This window comes from Leopardus geoffroyi, chromosome C2 (assembly GCF_018350155.1).
Source record: "Leopardus geoffroyi isolate Oge1 chromosome C2, O.geoffroyi_Oge1_pat1.0, whole genome shotgun sequence".
Lineage (NCBI taxonomy): Eukaryota > Metazoa > Chordata > Mammalia > Carnivora > Felidae > Leopardus > Leopardus geoffroyi.
In genome coordinates this window covers 133,176,327-133,200,406 of record NC_059333.1, presented here as the reverse complement: position 1 = coordinate 133,200,406, position 24,080 = coordinate 133,176,327, and the positions used below count along the sequence as shown (strand labels likewise).

Here is a 24,080-nt window from a genome sequence, read left to right as displayed (position 1 = left end):
TCTTTGTATTTCTCATTATGAACTACATCTTGAACCCAGAACAAGAATTAAACAAGTGAAGAGAAGTAGAGGGTGAGCGGCTGGGAGGGATTTCAAACCCTGCAACGTGACTGCGGCAGTCTGTTAGCTGTAGCCTCCTAGTTGGGAGGAACGGGAGGGAGAGAACCGTGGGTGGTGCGCTGGAGCACATCTTACCACATCTGGGTCTGTGATGTGCTGTAGCTGCTGGAATGTGCAACTTGGATCTGGAGAAACTGGCTACAGATATCACTTGCCACTTTCTAGCTCTGTGATCTTAGGCAGACCTGGGGATTTTCATGAAAACTAAGACATTAACCAAAATATTTTGAATTCTGAAATTCCTTGGTAATGTTAAGTTTGTGGTTAGCCCTCTTATAAAGAGTTTCTGTAAACAAGGCAGTTAAGGAAGATAAACATTACTGTCATTGGGACCTATTAATAAGTTAGTCATACCTATCCAGTTTTTAGTATGACCCTTGGGAATATGATTATTAAAATTAATGGAGTTTTGCCAAATTAAGTCATAAGGGACACTTTGCATATTTGTAGAGATTGTAAAACAGACCAGAAATTCTTAAGGTAATTAATATTAGAGGAAGGTTGCAGGTTCCGCCCAAAGACTTAACAGCTGATTTTTTAAAACTATGTACTTAGCCTGAACTTACAGGCAAGCTGTAGGTTAGAAAGCAGTGATCTTAATAAGTTTCTTGAGTATGCTTTCAGCCTAAAAATTACTGGGCTGTGTAGTAGTATTCTTTTGTAGGAAACCTAGTCAAGAATACCAGTTGCACCCATGTTCTTTTCATTTTTTCTACTACATCCTGAGAGCAAAAGAGTGCTGTACTTAATTTCATTGAATAAGGAAATATAGCCACAGAAGGGTATGGAAAAGACAAAATTTTAGGCAGCTTTGGTTTATGTTTTTGAAGTACTGTGAGAGAAGAAAGCCCTAAAGAGGGTGCCAATCCTCCAAGGCCTTTGGAAGCTAACACCATCATAGAACATAGTGGAGAAGTTAATTCATCACAAAGAGGATGCCTTAATGCTTAATTCCTGCACTTTACCTGGGTTGAGAAAGGCTGCTTTGGGTTACAAATCCTAAACTCCTCACTTTCCCTCAGTGACATGGCTTCCACACACCTCATCGTATTGGCTGGCTGACTCATCTCATCTCCAGTGGTGATTTGTGACTGCCATTCTTCAAGTCGGAGCATACAATTTAGCTCTCTCAATGCTGAGTATTCTTCTGAATAAATTGATTACTGAGTATTAGGGCTTTTTGTGTGTTCTTGTTTTGGTTTTTTTAGCTTGTTTTTTTTAAGAAGCCACATCACACTGCTAAATCCTCTGGAAGATATACATTTACTTTTTTAACTTTAGGAATTACATCTTAGTTCTGTCAAGACCCCAAGTTTATATTATCACATGAGATATTGGCAGTCCCTCCCACTATTACGTTTATTTGCGAATGTGTTAGCCCTTCTTTTTCCCATGCCTGACTTCAAATCAATGGTAAGAATTGCTTTTAAAAAGGCAGAGCCACAGACAGCTAGTGCTGTAGAAACTCTTCTAGGTGGACCCCAAGCAATGAATAAATACTCTTTGGACAAAATTATTTAACCTTTTGTCATCACCCCATATGTCATAATTTTATTAAAATCTGTGTCATAGGATATTTAGCTGAGTTTTTTCTTAAAAAAAATTTTTTTAATGTTTGTTTATTTTTGAGAGAGAGAGAGATACAGAGCATGAAAAGGGAAGGAGCAGAGAGAGAGAGAGAGAGACAGACAGACAGACAGACAGAATCTAAAGCAGGCTCCAGGCTCTGAGCTGTCAGCACAGAGTCCAACACGGAGTTCAAATCCATGGACCATGAGATCATGACCTGAGCTAAAGTCGGTTGCTTAATCGACTGAGCCACCCGAGCGCCCTACTTAGCTGATTTTTTAAAGTCAAGGCACACCTGGAGTATTTCTTACACATACATAGCCTCTAATAATGGAAAAATTGGAATTAAGGTTGCTATGGTAATATTTATCATTAGTGGAACCGTATATACCTTTTATTATTCCTATATTATTTTCCAAATACTTATAATGTGCTGATAATATGATCTAGAGTTTTACTAGTTCTGACAACAGGCTTATTGATTGTAATTTCTAGAAATCCGCGTGTTTGGTTTGGTTTAATGTCTCCCTCCAGTCTGTAGAGATTTGTTTTTTTCTGAATTTTCAAAGATTACTGCTATTGTGATCTGACATCCTATTGTGAATGATAAATGGTGGATACATTAGTCAGCTTGGGTTGCCATAACAAAATATTATTGACTGTGTGGCATAAACAACAGAAATTTGTTTTCTCCTAGTCTGGAGGCTGGAAGTCCCAGATCAAGGTCCAGCAGAGTTTCTAATGAGGGCTATCTTCTGGGCTTTGCAAACTGCTACTTCCACTGTGTCTTCACATGGTAAAGAGAAAGAGGGGGGGGGATCTTTCTCACTTCCTCTTCTTCTAAAGTATCAGATCAGGTTGCCTCCCTTATGATCTCATTTAACTTCAATTACCTCCCAAAGACACTGTCTCCAAATATAGTCACACTGGGAGGTGTTAGGGCTTCAACATATGAATTGTGGGGGAACACAATTCGGTCCATAGCAGTGAACCCCTTGTTCAAACTTTGGTCTGTCTTGATTCTAGGATCTTGGTAACTATGTTTATAACGTTTCTTAGGTGCCGTCTTACCCACCCTCACCTACCATTAACTGGATTTATTCTTGCTTTTCAGCAAAACAAAAAAATAGTTTTGAATTTTCTATTTCTTGCTAATGGAACATAACTATTCTCCATACTTTTCAGAAGTATACACTGTGAATTCCAGAGTGGGAATGAATAAGGGAAGCCTGGCACTTATTCCCACTGTTTGCCTAACTTAATCCAATTATAAATTCTTCATTTTGTTTTTAATTATTTTCTAGTACATCCATCAACATATCTACTAACATTTCCCAGGATAATGTTAGTTTTATCCTCCAAATCACAATATACCCTTCTTGAGTTGGAGAATCCTGATGGTGTGTTTGTACCACTTCCTGTCTGTATCCTTTTCTTTATACTCCTTTTTTTCATTGAAGTATAATTTACAGTAAATGAACACATGTGTAGTCTTGGGTTTGGACACACGTATCCACTCATGTAACCTTTTTTCCCAATCAAGATATGGAAGATTTCCATCACTCCGGCAAGTTACCTCATGTCCCTTTCTAGTCAGTCTTGCCTGTCCCCTAGGCAACCACTGTTCTGATTTCTTCCACCATAGAATAATTTTGCTTATTCTAGAGCTTTATAAAAATGGAACCATACAGTATGTACTCTTGTATCTTGACTTCTTTTGTTCAACTTAATACTTTTTTAAGTTTTGTTGTTGTTGGTTGTCTTTTGGCTTTGGGTGTTTGTTTTTTGAGAGCAGGGGAGCAGAAAGAGAGAGAAAGAGAATCTCAAGCAGTCTCTGTGCTGTCAGTGCGGAGCCCAACTCAGGGCTTGATCTCACGAACTGTTGAGATAATGACCTAAGCCAAAACCAAGAGACACTTAACCGACTGAGTCAACCAGGGCCCCCAACTTAATATTTTTGAGAGTCTTCCATATTACGTGAATTGAATGTTCATTCCTCTTATTGCTGAAGAGTATTTCATTATATGGATGTACAATAGTTTATCCATTTTCCTGTTAATGGCTGTTTGCATTTCTGGTTTGTGGCTGTTATGAATAAAACTACTGTGGACATTCTTGGATGGGTCTTTTTAAATTTCTGTTGGGCAGATAACGAGTGGAATTGTGGGGTCTAGAGTAGGCCTATACATATATATACGCACATATACATGTATATGACTGGCTGACTTCCTTAGCAGATTGATAGGTTACTGGGCCTCTCTCTAGCCTTTGTCAGTCCTGTTAATAAGTATTTATGCTGTTTCCCATATTTCAGACAGTTCTGATTACTTTTTATTTGAAAGGCTTTGAAAGCTATGTGTGAATCAGAGATGATAGTATTTTGTTTAGTCTTCCTCGCTACTTACAGTTATTTGACGCTTTCAAACACTTTTCATGTACTTTTTTTTTTTTTTTTTAAGAAAACCAAGGGTCATTGTTACTAGACTTAAATAGTTATACCTGGTAAATGAACTGAGATGATTTCTGTTCTGGGCCTTTTTATTTCATACATAGTTCGTCATTCATCTGCCAAAGATAGGATTATTACTACAAGGAAAAACTTCTTGCTAAGTTTAGTTCTGACTATATTGCTTACTGTAGATTGCATACTGGATTCCTTAGTATCTAGCCATGAGGCCAATTTATAGATGTGTTGTGAAGTTTTCCTTGTGTTTCTGGAAGACAAATCCCTTTGGATACTAAGCTCTTAAATTGCCTGTTAACTTTCTCACCAGTTAGCATCACAGCATCTGTTTCTTTATTTACCTGTTGGTCTGTTTCTCTCCAGATCCTAGTGATTTCTCCTTTTATAAAATACGTGTATATTAATTTGGGAGACAGTATGTTTTAAATTTTTATGTATTTATTGTCAAAGTAATAATTCTCTTTAAAACTATTTAGAGTATAAATTAATTGTGTCTTGCCATCTAGAAAAACGAGAACTGATGAATGTTTTTAAAGAATATTTGTTAGTATTTCTTGCACATTTTAATGTTGGTATGCCTTTAATTGGACAACAGAAAAGGGCAATGTTTTATCTCATTGCATTTTATAATGGCTGTGAGTAGTACTGCCTTTAGTTCAGAATATTTTATTTTCTTGAATAAATCCGACTCATTTATAGCAGGTTCTGCCAGACTTTTTATTTCCTTAGGAAATTTTAATTCCTTAATATATATAATTTATATATGTAATATATAATATATGTATGTATATATGTATATGTATATGTATAATATATGTATATATTATACATATATAATTTCTAAAACTGTTAACTCATTTGTCTTTTGTAACTTTTACCTTCATATGTTTTAGGAAGCAGTGCAGGTACTTTTGAAGCATTCTGCAGATGTTAATGCTCGAGACAAAAATTGGCAAACCCCTTTACACATCGCTGCTGCTAATAAAGCTGTAAAGTGTGCTGAAGCTTTGGTACCTCTTCTAAGTAATGTAAACGTGTCTGATCGAGCGGGGAGGACCGCATTACATCATGCAGCTTTTAGTGGACATGGTGAGGTAGGTAGTGTTCAGTTAGACAGTGGTTCTCTCTCCCATCATCCTCCCACTCACCAGTCTAATTATTAATGAACTTGCCCTTTTTAGCCACTCAATCCATGGTAGTAGCAAACAGAAATATCCGTCTTGCTCATTTTTGTCTAACTTTGCCTTTAGCAAACCCTCGACTTCTTTTCATGATAAAATTTGTGATACAGCATTCTCAAATTTTGAAGTTTACGTATCAGATATAGCCCTATACACTTGAATTTCATGGTCAAAGGACAACAGAAGATGAAGGAGAGCACTGCCAGCTAAACACAATGTGAAAAGTATGTTCTGGCATTGTGGAAAAAATAATCCAGAAAGATAGAGCAGTTTCATTTTGCTCCCAGAAAGATAGTAAAAAAGGAAAACAGAGATTAGAAAATATTTTCTTATTTATTATCAATGTTTAGTCAAGAATTCTTTGATAACAGACCATGAAAGGAAATAATTTAAGAAAATTAATATTTAGTTTTCTTTTCTTTCTTTTTTTCTTTTTTGAGAGAGAGAGAGAGAGTAAGCACAAACAGGGAAGGGGCAGAGAGAGAGGGAGACACAGAATCTGAGGCAGGCTCCAGGCTCCAAGCTGTCAGCACAGAACCCGACGCAGGGCTTGAACTCACGAACCATGAGGTCATGATGTGAGCTGAAGGTGGACACTTAGCTGACTGAGCCACCCAGGCACCCCAGTATTTAGTTATCTTCTACAACAATCATTGCTTCATGTTAGATATTGTCATGGTAAAGAGTAAGGTTTATGTGTACATAAAAGACTTAGTAAAGAAGGAAATACAGAGTAACAAAAAAACCTTTGAGGCCAGCTTGCCCATCCTTCATTTTTGTTGCAGACACAGAAACTCAGAGATAAAGTGACATTCCCAAGATTCCATGCCTGAGTGCTAGTGGCTGCAGTGATGTTTTCACTGTTCCTCTGTTTTTGCAACATAAAGAATCCTTGCCTTCACTGCAGTTAAGGTCACAAGATACGTCCCCTTTTTTGGAACATGGAATGCCCTTTCCTGTGGGGAAACTTATCATAAATATGGTTAGACAGAATAGAAATCTATGAGGTACTACATCATGAGGTAAGTAGACTACCCAGTGACCTTTGGATCTAACCGTATTATAGATACTATGTTTGTGTTTGAATTAAATTTAAGACATTTCTGGGGTAAAAATGCACTTTACATCTTAACAGCACTTTGGGCTATTAAAAGAAATAAAACCTGTTGTTAAATATTCCACCTTTAGACTTCCCATATTTGTACTTCTTTGTTCATAAAATACCAGGACAGGACACAAAAGGGCATCTTTAAAAGATACTGATGCCTGACTTCAATAACGTGCATTGTAAATCTTTTTTTCATATTTTGTCTTATTATTTATTGAATTATGTTAAAGGGTCTTCACTGTTTAGTCTACAACACAGAAATTCAGTGCCACAGAGATTGAGATGAGTAGTCATCATAAGGGATATTCATGAACAGTTCTTCTGAATTTTGATGAAACTGTGTTTATTCTTATTACAGATGGTCAAACTACTCTTGTCTAGAGGTGCCAATATTAATGCTTTTGACAAGAAAGATAGACGGGCAATTCATTGGGCAGCATATATGGGTATGTATGTTTTAAGTTTCATTTTTTGACATTATGTATTCAGGAAAATTTGTACATTTTAGTTCTTGCATTTGGTATAACATCTGTTTTTAAGGATAGTGAGAAGTTACACCATATCTAAATTTGCTGCCCAAATGGACCCAGCCTGGTAGTGGGGGACATTTCAGGTCCAGTTTTCTTAAAGCTGTTTGAAAATAATTCTGTTTACTTTTAAAGGGAGAGACATCCTAGACACAAGTCTGGGAAGCATAATCTTAGTTGGTGGTTTACTAGAAGCCCATTCTTATATCCATCCTTGTTTTCATGGGAATATTAAGATAGAAGTTATGAAGATGCTTTAAGAAGCCTATTATTTTGGGCCACTGGGTTGAATAGGCAACATCGTGTTTGATTTCTACAACAGTAATTTCACAGAAAGAAACTAAGGCTTAGAGTGTAGGCTTTTCTGCTGTGACATGTATATGTTCTTGAAAAATCTTGGGATTTGCAAAATTGCACCCTACAACCTGACAGAGCTCGTGGGAAAACAGTCTTGGGGTAGACTACCCAAAACCAGGCAACCAGAGTACTAACAGAAACATCAATTGGTTCTTAAGGTGACTTGGACAGCTAGAGTGCAGGCAGATCTTGAGCCTACCTCAAGATATTTTTAAGTGCACAAAAAGAACAGGCTTGTGGGTGCTAAAACCATGCAGGTGGAAGTAAATCTCTAAGTATGGATGAAGTACAACCTGCCACGAACCTTGCAAGTCCTACAAGGCTAGGGTTGTACCTCTGGGAGGAAGAGCTGGATATAGACATATATTTTTCAAGTTTCTCAAAATAAAACTGAAAGAACTCTTCCTCCCTTTGTAGCGATGGAGCCTCAGAATTTTTTCTCTTCCCTGCCAAAGGTTATAATTCTCCTTCTGCTATTTTGGCTCCTCTGGCTTAAGAAAAATCACATATGGATTGACACCTTATGTGTAATACTAGAGTCATTCCCTGATTTGCCATGCATACTACCTAATTACAAAGACATTTAGCTAGCCACCCTTCTTATAGGCATAGCTTATCTTCAGGACTCCCTGCTCTTGGTTTTGTCTTTTCCTGTTTCTGACATAAAAATAAAAAATTAAAGGAAGATTTTTGATGGAAGATTATTAATTTTTTAAACTATATAAAATTGTAAAATATGACATTGGAAGAAAATAAATGAGCTCAAACCAGTTGTGTAGATAACCCCAAGGTCCAGCATTTTTTGCCTGTAGTAGAAAAAACCAAAAGCAGCAGAATCCATAGTGAATTGCAAGTCTGACCTTTAGTGTGAGTATAAGGAATGATCAAAAATGAAGGTTCTTGAAGGTTAATATCCTTGTCAGATGTCCCTGTTTTGAAAGCCAGATGCTGAACATTTGGGCTTCTGGTATTTCTCTCACACCAGAGATTCATGCCTCTAGTTATATCATGGGCAATTTTCTTCTGTAACTTGAAAGTAAAACATCCAGAAGCCCGTCTCCTGTAGCATCCGGAAGTCCCTTCCTCACAGCCTGTATATTTTTCATATTTTAAGTCTTGGGGACTTTTCTGAATATTCTTCTGTAGCTTATCCTTCCAGATAGTTTTAGAGCATCTATTCTGAATGATTTGGTACACCTTATGTTAAAGGGTTTAAACATGAAGCAGAATTCATCAGGCCTCTTACCTCCAAAGAATTAAGACTTAACTAAGCAGTTGTTTTCATGAAATTGAAGGCCAGCAGATTTTGTGGGTTGCCTCTAATTGAGCTCCCAGAATAGCTGGGTGTGTATATCTCAGGAGCCCTCCTTTGATAACTTTGTTTTCTTTGGTGCACTGAATGTCACTTTTCAGGCCAGTTGTGGATTAAAAAAGGTATTCCGTGTTTCTTGGGCCTCATTTAATTTTTGAGCATAAACATTCAGGGATTTATAATTCTCCTTTCCCTATCTCTTTCAGCATGGAAGAAGAAGAATGTTGACACATAGTTTCTAAAACTGTTCAGCTGTTCTAAGCATTCAGGATTAAAGAGAGCTAAACATGTAAAAGTAGGGAGCTATTGACTGGTCTAATAGACAAGCCCGGTGGCCAGGTCTTTGGCCCTACTAGGGTTATATTCAGAGAATCTGTCAGTATTTGTGAAAGAGACATTAAAATTACATGTAGTCTTCTTATAATTTATTTCTCACAAACTTCTTATTTGCCCTGGACTTCTATCCCCTGGTTGAAGTTCCCCTTACTCTTCTCTTAGGCTCTACCATTTATCCCAATGCTGTTACTGAATTATGTGTCAGTGTTTGGCAACAATATATATCTCTATCCCGGAAGAGTTCATCATATCCCCCTCCCTACCCTATGTTCACTCTGACTGTGAACCTCCATTGATATCCCTTTTATACACTCTTTTCTGTTGCTTTCAGTACTTTTAGCAATATTCAGCCAAGTTCTACCTCAAATCACCTTACCATGATGACTTTGACATAGAAAGGACTGAATAAATATTAATTACCTTGATTAGCAACTCATTCCCGAATTTCTTCTTAAAGCAGTGCATAATTTGAATGAATATGAAATAGTATTTTTTTCTCCTTCCTTTCCTTTTCATAAAGACTTACAAATTCTGATCACAGTTCATTTTCCTTATTTTTACACAGTCATGAACAAAAGAAAAATTCAGGGAATTTTTCAAGTAAAATTATGTATACTATACATGTCCAAAGAATGCCATTTTCTTTTTTTTTTTTTTTAATTTTTTTTTTAACGTTTTTTATTTATTTTTGAGACAGAGAGAGACAGAGCATGAACGGGGGAGGGGCAGAGAGAGAGGGAGATACAGAATCGGAAGCAGGCTCCAGGCTCTGAGCCATCAGCCCAGAGCCTGACGCGGGGCTCGAACTCACGGACAGCGAGATCGTGACCTGGCTGAAGTTGGACGCTTAACCGACTGCGCCACCCAGGCGCCCCAAGAATGCCATTTTCTAAAACTACACTTAGACAAATTACATGAAATCTAGTCTTCCTGGTAGCATAAGTCTATAAATTGACAGGGAGGACACGTACTTGTTCTGGCCAGGGCCACAATGTAGGTAGAACAAATATCATTTATTTCATTCTGGAACTTTATTCCCTTTTTTCTTTTAAATAAGTCACCCTCAAACTGGCTGTGGAGAGGCCCCTTTTTTCATATTTTCAGTGGTTCAGTTAAAAGAATTTATCCATATTTCTGAAATGTGCTTAAATAAGTATTTGTCAGTTTTAAAATTGTAAATTTGCCTATGCGTAGCCCCTTTTCAAGTTTTATTGATGTTAGGAGAAGTTCATACTTCCTGGAATCTACTAGTTTATATGCACAATTAATACATTCTGTGCCATTTATATGAATGATGTTTTGGTTTTGAACAGTTTTTCTAGTATGTTAGTATTATGAGCCTTTTAGTCTTAAACATCAAGAGAACTTTGTTTCTTTTTGGTGTATTAATGAATAATACGCATTTGCCCAGTTGAAAAGCTATGTTTATGTGTGAGGCTTCTAGGTACTGATTTTCACACATTCAATAAATGCAAGTAGCTATCTTTCTAGAGCCATAGATCAGAAGGTAATGTGTAGTGAGTGATCTTTGGGCCAGGTGATACTCTTATGTGATAATTACATTTGATTTGGCACCTAATGATTTGATAGATATTCCTTTGGTTTTTTTCCTAAAAATATGGTAGAGATTTCTTATTGAGATGGGGCAAAAATAGCTGAAAGTATCCACTTTAGTTGGTAATTTACATATAAACAATTAAATCTACTTGATTCTTTGTGCATCTTATAACCTGGCCTAATTTTGTCAAGGAAGAGGGGCCTATGTTTGAAAGCCTCATTTTTATAGTTATTAACTTTACATATTCATTCCCTATGAAGGGATATAAAAAAATGGTGTCACGAACAATTTATTTAACAAATATTTGAGTGCCTATTTGTTTATAACACTGTTCTCAGCCCTGTGGAATATACCTTTGCCTTTGAAAATACATATTTGGGAAGGTAATACATAAAAGTAATTAGAGGCAATTAAATAAATAATGATTCAAGTTTAAGAACCATCAGAAGGCATTATATACTTATTAGATAGTATTTACAGGTATGTAGTGCTTTTGGCTTATAAGGCTTCTAGGGAAGAGAGATAACGGGGTTGATCAGAGAAGATGGGAACTGATGTGGGCCTTCAAGAGTTAGTAACAATCCTTGGAAAGAAACATCCAAGCAGAACATTCCATGCAATGAAGGAATCCCATGAACAAAGGCACAAGGATGGGAAGCATTATGGGAGGAGGAAAAAGCGCCGTATAATCTAACCTGATGAAGACCAAGGAGATATAAAAAGAGAATAGTGGTTCTCCTTCTTTCTGGATACATGTCCCCCTTCCTGGCCTCCTTGTATGGTATGGTGGGGCCTGGTACTAGTTCTGACTAGTGAATTGATAGCAGCATCACCTCTGGACCAGAGCAGTTAATTGCTGATCCAAGATAGATTCTGCAGTCTGTTCCTCCTTTTGGTACTGGCTGGCCACATGCAAGGTGGTGTCAGCTATATGAACCTGGGTCCTTGAGTGACTGAGCAGAGCCCTCTGGCCAAGCAATCATGGTGATGATGAGAAATAAAACACCACTGAGATTTGGGAACTGATTTTTAACCACAGCACACATAGCCTATCCTGATTGATACAAAGGTGAATAACAAACTAAGTTGATTAAAGACATCTGGTGGAAGTAATAGGGGAGAAGAAGTCTTTAACCACATGTTCTAAAGAGTAACATTTTAAAGAAACCCAAGCCCATGTCACTTCCAGATTTTCAAGTATAAGATTCCACTAAAGCAGAGAAACATAAACTTATGTGTTATATCAGACATAAAAAGCTAACTTCAAAACTTGAATGTGTTGGGGTGCCTGGGTGGCTTAGTTGGTTAAGTGTCCGACTTCGGTTCAGGTTATGATCTCATGATTCGTGGGTTTTAGCCCCACATCAGGCTCTGTGCTGACAGCTTGGAGGCTGGAGCCTGCTTTGGATTCTGTGTCTCCCTCTCTCTGCCTCTCGCCCGCTTGCGCTCGCTCTCTCTCTCTCTTTCTCTCTCTCGCACACACACACACAAAAGTAAATAACATTTAAAAAAAAAAAAACTCGAATGTGTTAAAACAACCTTGAAATCAAGATCTAGACAAACGGAGGGTTATAGATTGTAAGGTTGTCACCAGATAAAATAATAAATACAATAGTTTTCAATTACTTACCGCTGTCAAGATTTATTGAAATTATCTGAATACTTCTTTTTCTTCCATCTTTTCTCTGGTTATAACTTGATTTATTGGTGACTTATGCATTATTTATTAATTTGCATTTTTACCTTTTTTTAAAAGATACCCACGATTATATTTCATATATATCCATATGCTCCTCTGCTTTTATTTTTTTCTCTTAAACACATTTTCAGGTCACATCGAAGTAGTGAAATTACTTGTGGCACATGGAGCTGAAGTGACATGCAAGGATAAGAAGTCTTATACACCTCTTCATGCAGCAGCCTCTAGTGGAATGATCAGCGTGGTCAAGTACCTTCTGGATCTTGGAGTTGATGTAGGTATATAGATTGAGCAGTATAAATGAAGGAGGCATTTTATATGTTTGTGATTACCTTGTTGGCAGAATTTATTTCAAACTTAAAAGATAATTTTATACAATAATATTTGTCTTTTAATTAGATATTTATAGTTCTTTACATAATAATAGTGCACTAATATCTGATCATGTAATTAGTCAAAGTATACTAAGAGGTAAAGTACATTCCAAAGGGGAATGGACGATGCAGGTTTTTCTGCTTCATATTTCGAGCCCTGTAGCTCCATTTTAGCCATGGAAATGAGCAGATCAGACACACCTGGATTATTTTTCCTAAATGGCTGGGTTTCTACTGTTAGTCTTATTTGCTTAATAGTTAGTCTAGTATTCCCATTAAATGACTGTAGCAGTTCACATTACAAAATAATGGCAAGAGCTAGGCAGGAAAACTCCAGGCTTCTTGCCCATCAACTATAAGTGTTCCTTACTGTATAAATCTGTTTGGTTAGGAGGGTTGTTGCTTTATCAGAATGTATTTGATTTCTGAATTGAGATAGCTAAGAATGCCTGTCACTTTCACAGGCCATCCTTTAAGCACTTGTGCTTATATACCTCTCTTAGTATATTTATTTTAGGTACAGTTTTGACAAACTCATCTGATTGTTCAAAATAGATTAAAAAGAGCAAATTAGAAGGGAGCACCTGGGTGGCTCAGTTGATTGAGCATCTGACTTTGGGTCAGGTCATGATCTCACGTTTTGTGAATTAAAGCCCCATGTCGGGCTTGTTGCTGTCATTGTGGAGCCTGCTTCAGATACTCTATCCCCAGCCTCTCTCTGCCCCTCCCCTGTTCAAGCTCTTTCTCTCTTGAAAATAATTTTTTTTTTTTTAAAGAACAAATTAGAAGGAGAGAGAGGGTTAGGCTCTGCCAGAGGGAGGTGTTTTATTTTTTTATTTTTTTTATTTTTTTTAGTTTCACATAAAATTTATTTTTTTAATATTGAATATAATTTATTGTCAAATTGGTTTCCATACAACACCCAGTGCTCATCCAACAGGTGCCCTCCTCAATGCCCATCACCCACTTTCCCCTCTCCCCCATCAACCCTCAGTTTGTTCTCAGTATTTAAGAGGGTCTTATGGTTTGCCTGAGAGGGAGGTGTTTTAGATCAATTATAAAAACAATAAAAGGTAAATGGTAGTCTGGTTGGACAAAGAATGCAAGGCAGAATTGTGGAGCTGAATAGACTCAATTTAAGGATTATATGAAACACTGCCTGAAGCAAGCAAATAGTTACTAAATGTGTCAGGATTGTGAGAAGTTGCAAAAATCCTAACGTTGTTAAGTAGGGTCCTGTAGAGTATGAACAGATAGAAGTTTTATTTCAGCTCAGCAGTTCTATAGCTCTGTTTCACATCCATACTAGTGCAGTTTTTAAAATTTCTTTTATTGACAGTAAAATAACATTTGTAAACCATGGTGACAGAGCATTCTTTAAAATAAGTGGTCAGACTTAGAGCTGTTTAGTGACATGTGGCCTCCAATTGCATAATTTATTAGTTTCCCAGGGCTGCCATAACAATTCACCATAAAGTAAGGGACTTAAAACAACAGATTCAATCTCTCAAAGTTCTGGAGACTGAGGGGCATCTATTCCATGTGTCTTAGCTTTTGGTGATGAAATCTAGGTACTTTGACCAAAGTTAAGTGTTCCTTTTTCACTTCCTTCAGTTTCTGTTCCCAGAGATTTCAGAAAAGAAAATGTAAAATAGAGTTGTGGTAATTTGGGGCCAACTTCAAAGTTAGAGGGCACAGTCTCCACACAAGACCACCCTTACTTCCAACCAACTACAAGTTTGGAGTGTTGCCCAGAACTACCTTCGGGTTTGATAATTCACTAGGATTCAAAAAATTTACTGAAAACTATTATACCCGTGGTTTATTACACAAAAAGATACAAATTAAGATCAGCCAAAGGAACAGACACATAGGGCTGGGCCCAGGAGTATTCTAAACACAAAGCTTCCATTGTTCTCTCCTGATGAAGTTAGGACTCCCTACTCTCCTAGCATCAATATATGAGAATATGCTCATGGTATTTGCCAACCGGGAAAGCTCACCGTAGCTTTGTTTTCAGAGATTTTATTGGGGCTCCATTATGTAAGTGTGATTGATTGATTGATCAGTTACCCACATGGTTGATTTCAGTCTCCAAGTCCACTGATAACAGAGAGCGCCAAAGCTCCCCCTTCTCCTCAAATGACACAGTTGGTTTATGTGGCATGGTCAGATCCTGCCCTTAGACTATTGACTGTGGCCAAGCCTATTCTAAGATCCAGTGTAGCCAGCTCCCACCCTAAATAAAGGACCTTTCTATCAAGTATGCCATAGATTACCTCCCAGAAGACAAGGGCAAAGGCCAGATATCTCTTTGGACAAAGGTCTGGTTCTTTACACAAAAGCCATATAGAGGCACCTGGGTGGCTCAGTTGGTTGAGCATCCAACTCTTGATTTCAGCTCAAGTCATGATCCCAGGGTCATGGGATTAAGCCTCCATCAGGCTCTGGGCTGAGTGTGGAGCCTGCTTAAGATTCTTACTCTATCCCTCTGCCCTTCTCCCCCACTCACATGCTTTCTATCTCACATGCTTTCTGTCTCTAAAAAAAACAAAAAAAAAACGAAAAAAAACTATAAAGCATTCACCTATTTTATTAGAAACAAAATGAAAAAGAAACTTGAGCTGCAAGAATTACTTCTCAACATTGAGCATATTCGTTTGAACACATTCATTTTATTACAGCATCAACATGAAAGGCTGGAAAATATCTAGACTCCAACTTTGTTGCAAAAATGAAGTAGAAAAAGATGCCACTCATTGTTTAAAATCTTAATCTTCATTAACAACTTCAAGTGAAAAGATTGAAAATATGCATGTTTTCAGTTTGCATTAATTTGTCATGATTCTTAGATTTAACTCTTAAAACTGTACCTTACTTTGAAAGCTTTTAGAAATACGTTTAGTTTTCGTTTTCCTAAAATCTCTCTCGAAATCATTGAATTTTGTCATGAAGCAGACATTGTATGTATAAATTACATTCCTTGAATGTACAAAATCTATTTCACACCAAAATGCTTTTGTGAATATTCATTATTTTAAAAGAACTTTATGATTATAAACCTTATCTGTGTATTTATCCTTGTTTCTCACTTTAATAATTTGATTGCAACCACAACAGTGCGAAAATAACCTTCATTCTTGAAGCAAGAAGCAAGACTGCTTCATAACATTGAGATTTTTTTTCTTCCAATAGATGAATGAACCAAATGCCTATGGAAATACACCTCTTCATGTAGCCTGCTATAATGGACAAGATGTTGTAGTGAATGAACTTATAGACTGTGGTGCTAATGTAAATCAAAAGAATGAAAAAGGATTTACTCCTTTGCACTTTGCTGCTGCATCAACACATGGAGCGTTGTGTTTAGAGCTTCTAGTAGGCAATGGGGCTGATGTCAATATGAAGGTATGAAATAAAATCAGAATCCATACTATAGTATGTAGGAGTTGGGTGTTTAAAACAATATCGATAACAAATACCACTCAGCAATAAAAAGGAACAAAATACTGATAGACAAAAGATCACAGGTGAATCTTAAAAATATTATGCTGAGTCGGGGCGCCTGGGTGGCTCAGTTGGTTGAGCGTCTGACTTCGTCTCAGGTCATGATCTCACAGTTTATGAGTTCCATCCCCACATCAGACTCTGTGCTGACAGCTCAGAGCCTGGAGCCTGCTTCGGATTCTTATCTCCCTCTCTCTCTGCCCCTCCCCTGCTCATGCTCTGTTTCTCTCTCTCTGTCAAAAATAAATAAACATTAAAAAAAGTATTATGCTGAGTCAAAGCCTTACACAAGACTATACATATTATTCCCATTTATATGAAGTTCTAGAACAGATGAAATTCCATCTATATTGGGTTCCAGATTCTGTAGTGGAAATAAAACAGTTGCCCCTGTGAGGAGGGATTGATGAAAAAGGGACATAGAAGAACTTTCTGGGGTGATGATAATATTTTATATTTTGACAGGCTTTATATTATATAAATAAGCATTTGTCAAAACTCATGAAATAATACATTTAAGATTTACGTGCTTCATTGCTTATAAATTTTCCCTTAGGAGGTAACACACCAAGCTGATGTTGAACCCTAATTAATGATATGCATACCAACCTATTTAGACATATCTGCGACTTTTGAAAAACATGAAATAATTGGGTGGATGGCAGGGTGGACACGCTGGTATATGATGATGCACTTATAGTAGAATATTAGTGATAGAATTTAGGTGCTATGTATATGGGTGTTCACAGTAATCTTTCAACATTTCTGTTTTCATTTTTTTTTTTCAATTTTATAAAAATTGAAAGACCAGTATCAATGTGTTACATGTAAGGAATAGCTGGTTTTTTGTTTTTTGGTTACAGTTCCTTTTAGGAATGAGCATTTGAATTTTGAAATACGTGAGAATTCTGGAGCCCCGATAAATGTACTGTCAGTATATAATTCTATGAGAAGCCACATGCAGCCACAGTTTTGAACATCACTACTTTATAATGTGTAATCATCATTTTGATTTTTCCAAGATATTCTCATTGATTCTGTGTTAATTCATCAGTTCATTATTTGAGTATTTGCCAGTCCATATCTTGTGTTATGAAGAAAAGAAAAGCACAAAAAAAAATTGAACTGTTTCAGATTAGTGAAAACATTGAACCTTAAAATGTGTTTTTCAGAACTTTAATTTCTTAAGATTTCATCTTTTGTGGGTATGATGAGCCAGTGTCCTTCAGACTGGTAGAGAAAAGAATCCATTTTCTTATGTCTCTTAACTTTAGATAAGCCTTTAGTGATGCCACTGACTTCCTGTCTGACAGCTGCAATAGCAGCAAGTCCATATATAATTAGGCCTTTGCTCTATAAATTACCCTCTCAGCTACAGGACAAAATTTATGTGTACTATACTTAAGGAAGGAAAGGATATGATATAAGGTATCATAAAGAACTCCTGTTATATATATGCTTAGGTTTATTTTTTTATTTTTATTTTTTAAATGTTTATTTTTCTATTTTTCAGAGAGAGCAAGCAGGGGAGGGGCCGGGAAAGAGGGAGAGAGAGAATCCCAAGCAGGCTCCGCGCTGTCAGCACAGAGCCGGACATGGGGCTCGAACTCATGAACCTGGAGATCGTGACCTGAGCCCAAGTCAAGAGTCAGATGCTTAACTGACTGAGCCACCCAGACGCCCCCTATATGCTTAAATTTAAAATACCTAATATATGTTTCAAGTTTACAGTTCTCAGTCATATTACATACTAAAGTTTTTTTTAATCATCTAAAAAATGGCTAAAAATTTTTGATAATAAATTTGAACTCCTTGTTTTGGTTTGAAGAATTCCTGCTGTTTGGATAATTGGGGACCAGAACAGTATTTAAACATTTGTGAAGGAAAGAAATTTGTTAATTGTTTCCTCAAAAGCCTAGTAATATTTTTTTAATACAGATTAGGTCTTAACATTCCTCAAAAGATCACAACTGATTTTTTTTTTAATTTTTTTAATGTTTGTTTATTTTTGAGAGAGAGAGCGCACGCGCACACGTGCTTGCGCACAAGTGGGGGAGGGGCAGAGAGAGAGGGAGACACAGAATCCGAAGCAGGTTCCAGGCTCTGGGCTGTCAGCACAGAGCCCGAAGTGGGGCTCAAACTCAGAATCCGAAGCAGGTTCCAGGCTCTGGGCTGTCAGCACAGAGCCCGAAGTAGGGCTCAAACTCATGAACTGTGAGATCATGACCTCGAGCCTAAGTCGGATGCTTAACTGACTGAGCCACCCAGGCGCCCCACAACCAAATATTTTTAGTCTCTGTGAGATCTGTTTATGATCAAGTGACTATAGTTAAATTATCTTTTGTGGTGAAATATTAAGGATCATGGCTTACCTATATCATTAGCTGTGACACATGTTTTAGTTTCTGTTGTGCTGTCTTTAAGGGGTAAAAATTAGGCTTTTTATTTATACAATGCCATTTAGACATGAATATTGAATATTATTTGATGATAGATCATATGATTCATATGTCATTGCCTATGTAGCTGACTCTTGTTTTAACTCTATTTGTGATTTGTTTTAACTCTGTTTTCTTTTGAAATATAGAAATGAGAATTAGTCCTACATGAGGCTCATTTATAGTGTAATGCTTAGACCAATGGTCCTGTTTGAAGCTACCTCTTTATTGATTTAGAAAAATCCAATGGTGGATTTTATACACCACAAGGGAATTTTTTAGCAAAGCAATTGAGATGTGGTGGTTAAGTAGATTTTAAGGCAACAACCTATGATGTTGGTTTAGAAGTAGATTTCATAGGGGCACCTGGGTGGCTCAGTCAGTTCGGTATCTGACTCTTGGTTTTGGCTCAGGTCATGATCTCACGGTTCATGTGATCAAACCCGCATGGGGCTGCACACTGGTAGCACAGAGCCTGCTTGGGATTCCCTCTCTCCCTCTCTCTGTCCCTCCCCCCCCCCAAATAAATGAATAAAAGTTAAAAAAGATAAAAAGAAATAGATTTCATAGAAGTTGCCTTAATCTTGCCTAGGGATGTACGACATCCCATTTAAATGCAATTGTGCAGCTATCTTCTAGCTAAGTTCCATTGGTACACAATTCCCATGTTGTTAATGACTTCTAAGGTACCTTCCAGATCTGAAATTATATAAAAATTATTGATAGCTATGTGCTTCCAACCAATAAGAATGTATATTCACTCAAGAATATATCTTCATTCCAGACACCTGTGTTTCCTATCATTGCCAAATATAGTGCCTATCAAATTGTTGCTTGATTAAGAAGCTAATAAGGCTTTGACACTTCTCTTACATTATAAAAGATTCTACTTGGTGTAGCCCTCATATTCTCTGTATCAAGTCATCTCTTTCTCCATTTTGGTGTTTCTGTCCCTGATCAACTTGTGGATGACTAGAAATTGGAATGTGAATTTAGGCTTGAAATTATTCAGTTATTCATTTATAAGGTTTTAAATCGGCTGTCTTTCAAAGTACTGCATAGAGATAAAGTGAATGGAGTTTAAAAAGCAATATAGGTCTGGTTTTTTTTACCTTGCTTTACATGAGCCCTACTGTGTTGATTGTATCACTGAAATGTGTATCTTCCCACTTAACCTTATTCTTAAGAATAAATATTGGTCAGATAAAATACCCAAATATTTTATTTAAAACTTAAATCTAGGAAGTAGTATGTGTGGCGTACTTATTGTTGTTGCTGTTTATGGTCACCTGTGAAACCAACTCTTAGAATGTTGGTAGATCTTTATTTTTTGTTTAAAACTCCTAATTTGATTCTCAAATTAGTTAAGGTGACTTAAAAAAGAAATTTACCCATTGTCTCCCCAATTCAGAGGGAAATAAATGTGCCCTCCCCCTTCCTAACATGGCTTATGGTGGACTTTTCAGTTGGTAATCTGAATTTTTTTTTTTAGTATATTTGGAATACTTTTTATAATCAGTAAGTATATAGAAAGTAAAAATGTTAATCCAGTGCCACCTATAGCCTTATAGTATATAGTAAAGGACTGCGTACTAGCTATGAGACCTTTTTACATTTCTTAACCCCATGGCCTATAAAATCAGGTCAGTAGTATGTAACTCATAGGGTTTTGAGAAGTAAATGACTAATGTATATGAAATATTTTAAAACTGCCTGAAACAGGGGCGTCTGGATGGCTCAGTTGGTTAAGCGCTGGACTTAGGCTCAGGTCATGATCTCATGCTTCGTGAGTTTGAGCCCCACATCGGGCTCTGTGCTGACAGCTCAGAGCCTGGAGCCTGTTTCAGATTCTGTGTCTCCCTCTCTCTCTGTCCCTTTCCTGCTCTCACTCTCAAAAATAAATAAAGAGTAAAAATAAATAAAAATAAAAAATAAAACTGCCTGGAACATAGTGCTTACTATTTATGTAAATGTTAGCTATATTTCAAAGTTCATCATTTTATGCACTCAAAATATATATTACAGTTTAGTTTTTTTTTTTTTTACTTTGTTTTTTTCTTTTGTTAAAACATGTCTGTCTATAGGTAAAAATTAACATTACAAAATTAAGATATGTTGGGGTGCTTAGGTGGCTTAGTTAAGCATCCAACTCTTGATTTGGGCTCAGGTCCTGATCCTCCCAGTTGTAAGATCAAGCTCTGCATCAAGCTTGTGCTGACAGCACGGAGCCTGCTTGGGATTCACTCCCTCTCTCTCTGTCCCTCCCCTGCTCGCGCACTCTGTCTCTCTCTCAAAGTAAAGAAACTTTAAAAAATCAAGATATGTTATATAGGGAACATTTTGAAAAGATACTACAAACTAGAATCCCTTTATTAAAATGCTTTTGTACTTTTTGTTTTGTTCTTTTCTGGTTGAAAGAATAACAACTGGTACATTGATAAAAACACCAAACATAACAGACACTGGTATGTTTATGGGTGTTTTACAAAGATTATTCTATGTATTCCGTACCACAGACCTATGAGGTAGAGGTAATTTGTGTCCACTGTCAGTCGAGAAGTGAAGGCTCAAGACGGTAGGCAGTTTCTCCTAAATCTTGGTGTGGTAACTGGAGAACTGGGATTCAGCACAGGTCATTGTGACTCCAGAGCCTACCTTGTTTGTTTGCTTGTTTTGTTTTGTTTTCCCTCCTGTGCACACACTGCCTGCAAAGGTTTGAAAGTTCTTTGAGATAAACTGCCAATTGGATGGCTTGTTTGCTTGAAAAAATTAATATAAAATTATGGAATCAAATATATATAAGTAATTATGAAGTTGGTCTAACACTCCATTATTATGACAGGAGCATTTCTTAAGGAGATCTGCATTATACAAGTTTAATGTAAACTTAGGACACTTGCCACATTTCAGTTTGGAAGAAAAAAAGAATATATATATATACATATATATGTTTATATATAAACATACATACACACACAGAAGGTATGCTGAGTATTGCTGAGGGATTAGGAATTGCAAAATATTTTCTTTCCTTTGTAACAGTCATATTGCATGTTTTGACAAAGTCCTTTCGAATTTCAGAACTTGAATATTAAATACATACATGCACAGCCAGTCTGATTAATTTAAGTCATTTGAGAAAAAAGCTATTTATTATCAATAATTATGAACAAATTAATAAAGTGTTCTAAATGAATTATAGTGGTGGAGTTAATTCAGATATTCATTTTTTTCTTTATTGAGGAGGGATTTAGCATTTCTTAGAATGAAAGAATTGTAGCAATGTGAATTTTTGAAATGTGGGAAACACATCCTAGCTGTACCACTACTGATTATGTGACCTTGGTTGAATCATTTAACATCCTTGTGCTTCAGTTTACCCACCTATGAAATAGGAAAGATATTAAGATTATACCGTATCTACCATGCATAGCTTTTTATAAATGGTAGGTATTGAGGGTTTTTTGTATATTTGTGCTTTATAATATCTGTACTTTAAAAAAAAAAAGTTCTTGGGGCACCTAGATGGCTCAGTCAGTTGAGCATCTGTCTTTGGCTCAGGTCATGATTTCACGGTTCAGGAGTTTGAGCCCCACATTGGTCTCTCTCTGTTGGTGCAGAGCCCACTTCAGATCTTCTGTCCCCATCTCTGCCCCTCCCCCATGTTGCACATGCTCGCTCATGTGCACATGCTCTCTCTCAAAAATAAATGTTTAGGGGCACCTGGGTGGCTCAGTCGGTTAAGCGTCCAACTTCGGCTCAGGTCATGATCTCACCATCCGTGAGTTCAAGCCCTGCATCAGGCTCTGTGCTGACAGCTCAGAGCCTGGAGCCTGCCTTGGATTCTGTATCTCCCTCTCTCTCTGACCCTCCCCTGTTCATGCTCCGTCTCTCTCTGTCTCAAAAATGAATAAACATTAAAAAAATTTTTAATAAATGCTTAAAAATTAATTAATTAATTAATTAAAAGTTCCTAATTTTGAACAGCTTGAACTGTTCTGCCTCCATAAGCTTGAACTAAACTTAATGTTTGAGTAACAGTTTTACAAAATAAAGATGTGAGAGGACATTCAGAATAAAACTAAGGATTACATATGACAGATGTAATAATAATTTTAAATCTCTTTTATTTGATTATTTCAGAGCAAGGATGGGAAAACCCCACTGCACATGACTGCCCTCCACGGTAGATTCTCCAGATCACAAACCATTATCCAGAGTGGTAAAAAGTATTTCTGTTTGTTTTTTTTCTTAAATGTAGTAAAAACATCCACAAAATGAATGGTATTGTGGAATTGTTATAACAGTCTATATATTTTTAATATTTGATTTCAGATCTTATGAAAATCAAATAATAAAGAGTACAAAATGCCATGTATATGTATCTTTCACAATTTGTTTTTCATTTATTTTCATTTTGTTTCCCCTGAATTATAAATATAATTTCTCCAGCAGTTAGTGTGGGCTTTTTTGAAGCATTGCTGAATAGAAGACTTTGCCTTTCCATCGCAGTTTGTATTACACGTTAACAAAACTCTGTTGCATGTATCCTTTTTCCCCCTTTGAATGTTTTGAACTATTTTTAGGATTTTCATTTATTTTCTGAATTTATATTCTTTTGCATTTGAAGTAGCACTAGCCAAGCTAAACCTTTAAATAAAAACTCTTCAGTACATTACTTTAGTGTTTGCCAAGCCGTGTTCCAAGCAACTGTTAGTAGTCCTCAAAATAATAGCTGTTACGGTTCTGCAAAGAAAAAGTAGTAGTTTCATGATCAAATAATTCCTGAAGCATTGCTTGCAATCTTGATGACACATGGAGTTTGCACATTAAAGCTCTGACGTCTTGCTCTAAAGAAATAGGTTTACTTTTGTTTTAATACAGTGGTTTACAAACTTACTGGACCCCAGAACCCTTTTGTCATTTTAAAATGTCAAAAACGTATGCTTAGTTTACAAAATTGTTTTAAGTGTAAGATCTATAACTGCAGTGCCTGGCCCAATAAATGTCCTATGAATGAACTCTAGTTAGATCTCTATATTCATTAGTTTATGCTTGAATAGTGTTTTAGGTTACTTTCCATGTAACAGATACGACTTAATATTAGTCCACTATCTGATGGTATGCTGTTTATTGCAGGAGCTGTAATCGACTGTGAGGATAAGAATGGAAACACCCCTTTGCACATAGCAGCAAGGTACGGCCATGAGCTGCTAATCAACACTCTTATTACAAGTGGTGCTGACACTGCAAAGTAAGTACTTAACACAGCGTTGATAGCTGTGATGACTGGGAAACACAGATGGCAGTGAATTGTAGTTTTCTAGATATTTCAAGTAGAAGTGTGGATTTTGTGCCCAATATGGTATTCATTGCTTGAGCTTTTTCCCCTTTGTGTTGATGGTGTGCTAGAATAGATGTTTAGTATGATTTCATTTGGTAAGGCAGCATAGTGTATTTTTAGGTTTTTTTTTACCCCAGTTCATTCTAGATTATGAATAATAAGCAGTTTTGGTTAGAGCTCTTCATT

General features: G+C 36.7%; 1 protein-coding gene across 10 annotated transcripts in view; it reads left to right on the top strand.

Annotated features, from left to right (window-relative positions):
- The window catches only part of ANKRD28 (ankyrin repeat domain 28), a 199,658-nt gene that overhangs the window by 133,672 nt on the left and 41,906 nt on the right, over positions 1-24,080 (top strand). For all 10 annotated transcript variants that reach the window (XR_006718746.1, XR_006718745.1, XM_045503681.1 and 7 more), the window contains 6 exons: positions 5,047-5,247; positions 6,801-6,888; positions 12,363-12,505; positions 15,801-16,013; positions 22,694-22,772; positions 23,690-23,804. Coding sequence is in view for 8 of the 10 variants with exons in the window: in XM_045503681.1 (XP_045359637.1) it covers positions 5,047-5,247; positions 6,801-6,888; positions 12,363-12,505; positions 15,801-16,013; positions 22,694-22,772; positions 23,690-23,804 (839 nt within the window). In the remaining 2 variants the exon portion in view is untranslated. The remainder of the gene's footprint in view (positions 1-5,046; positions 5,248-6,800; positions 6,889-12,362; positions 12,506-15,800; positions 16,014-22,693; positions 22,773-23,689; positions 23,805-24,080) is intronic.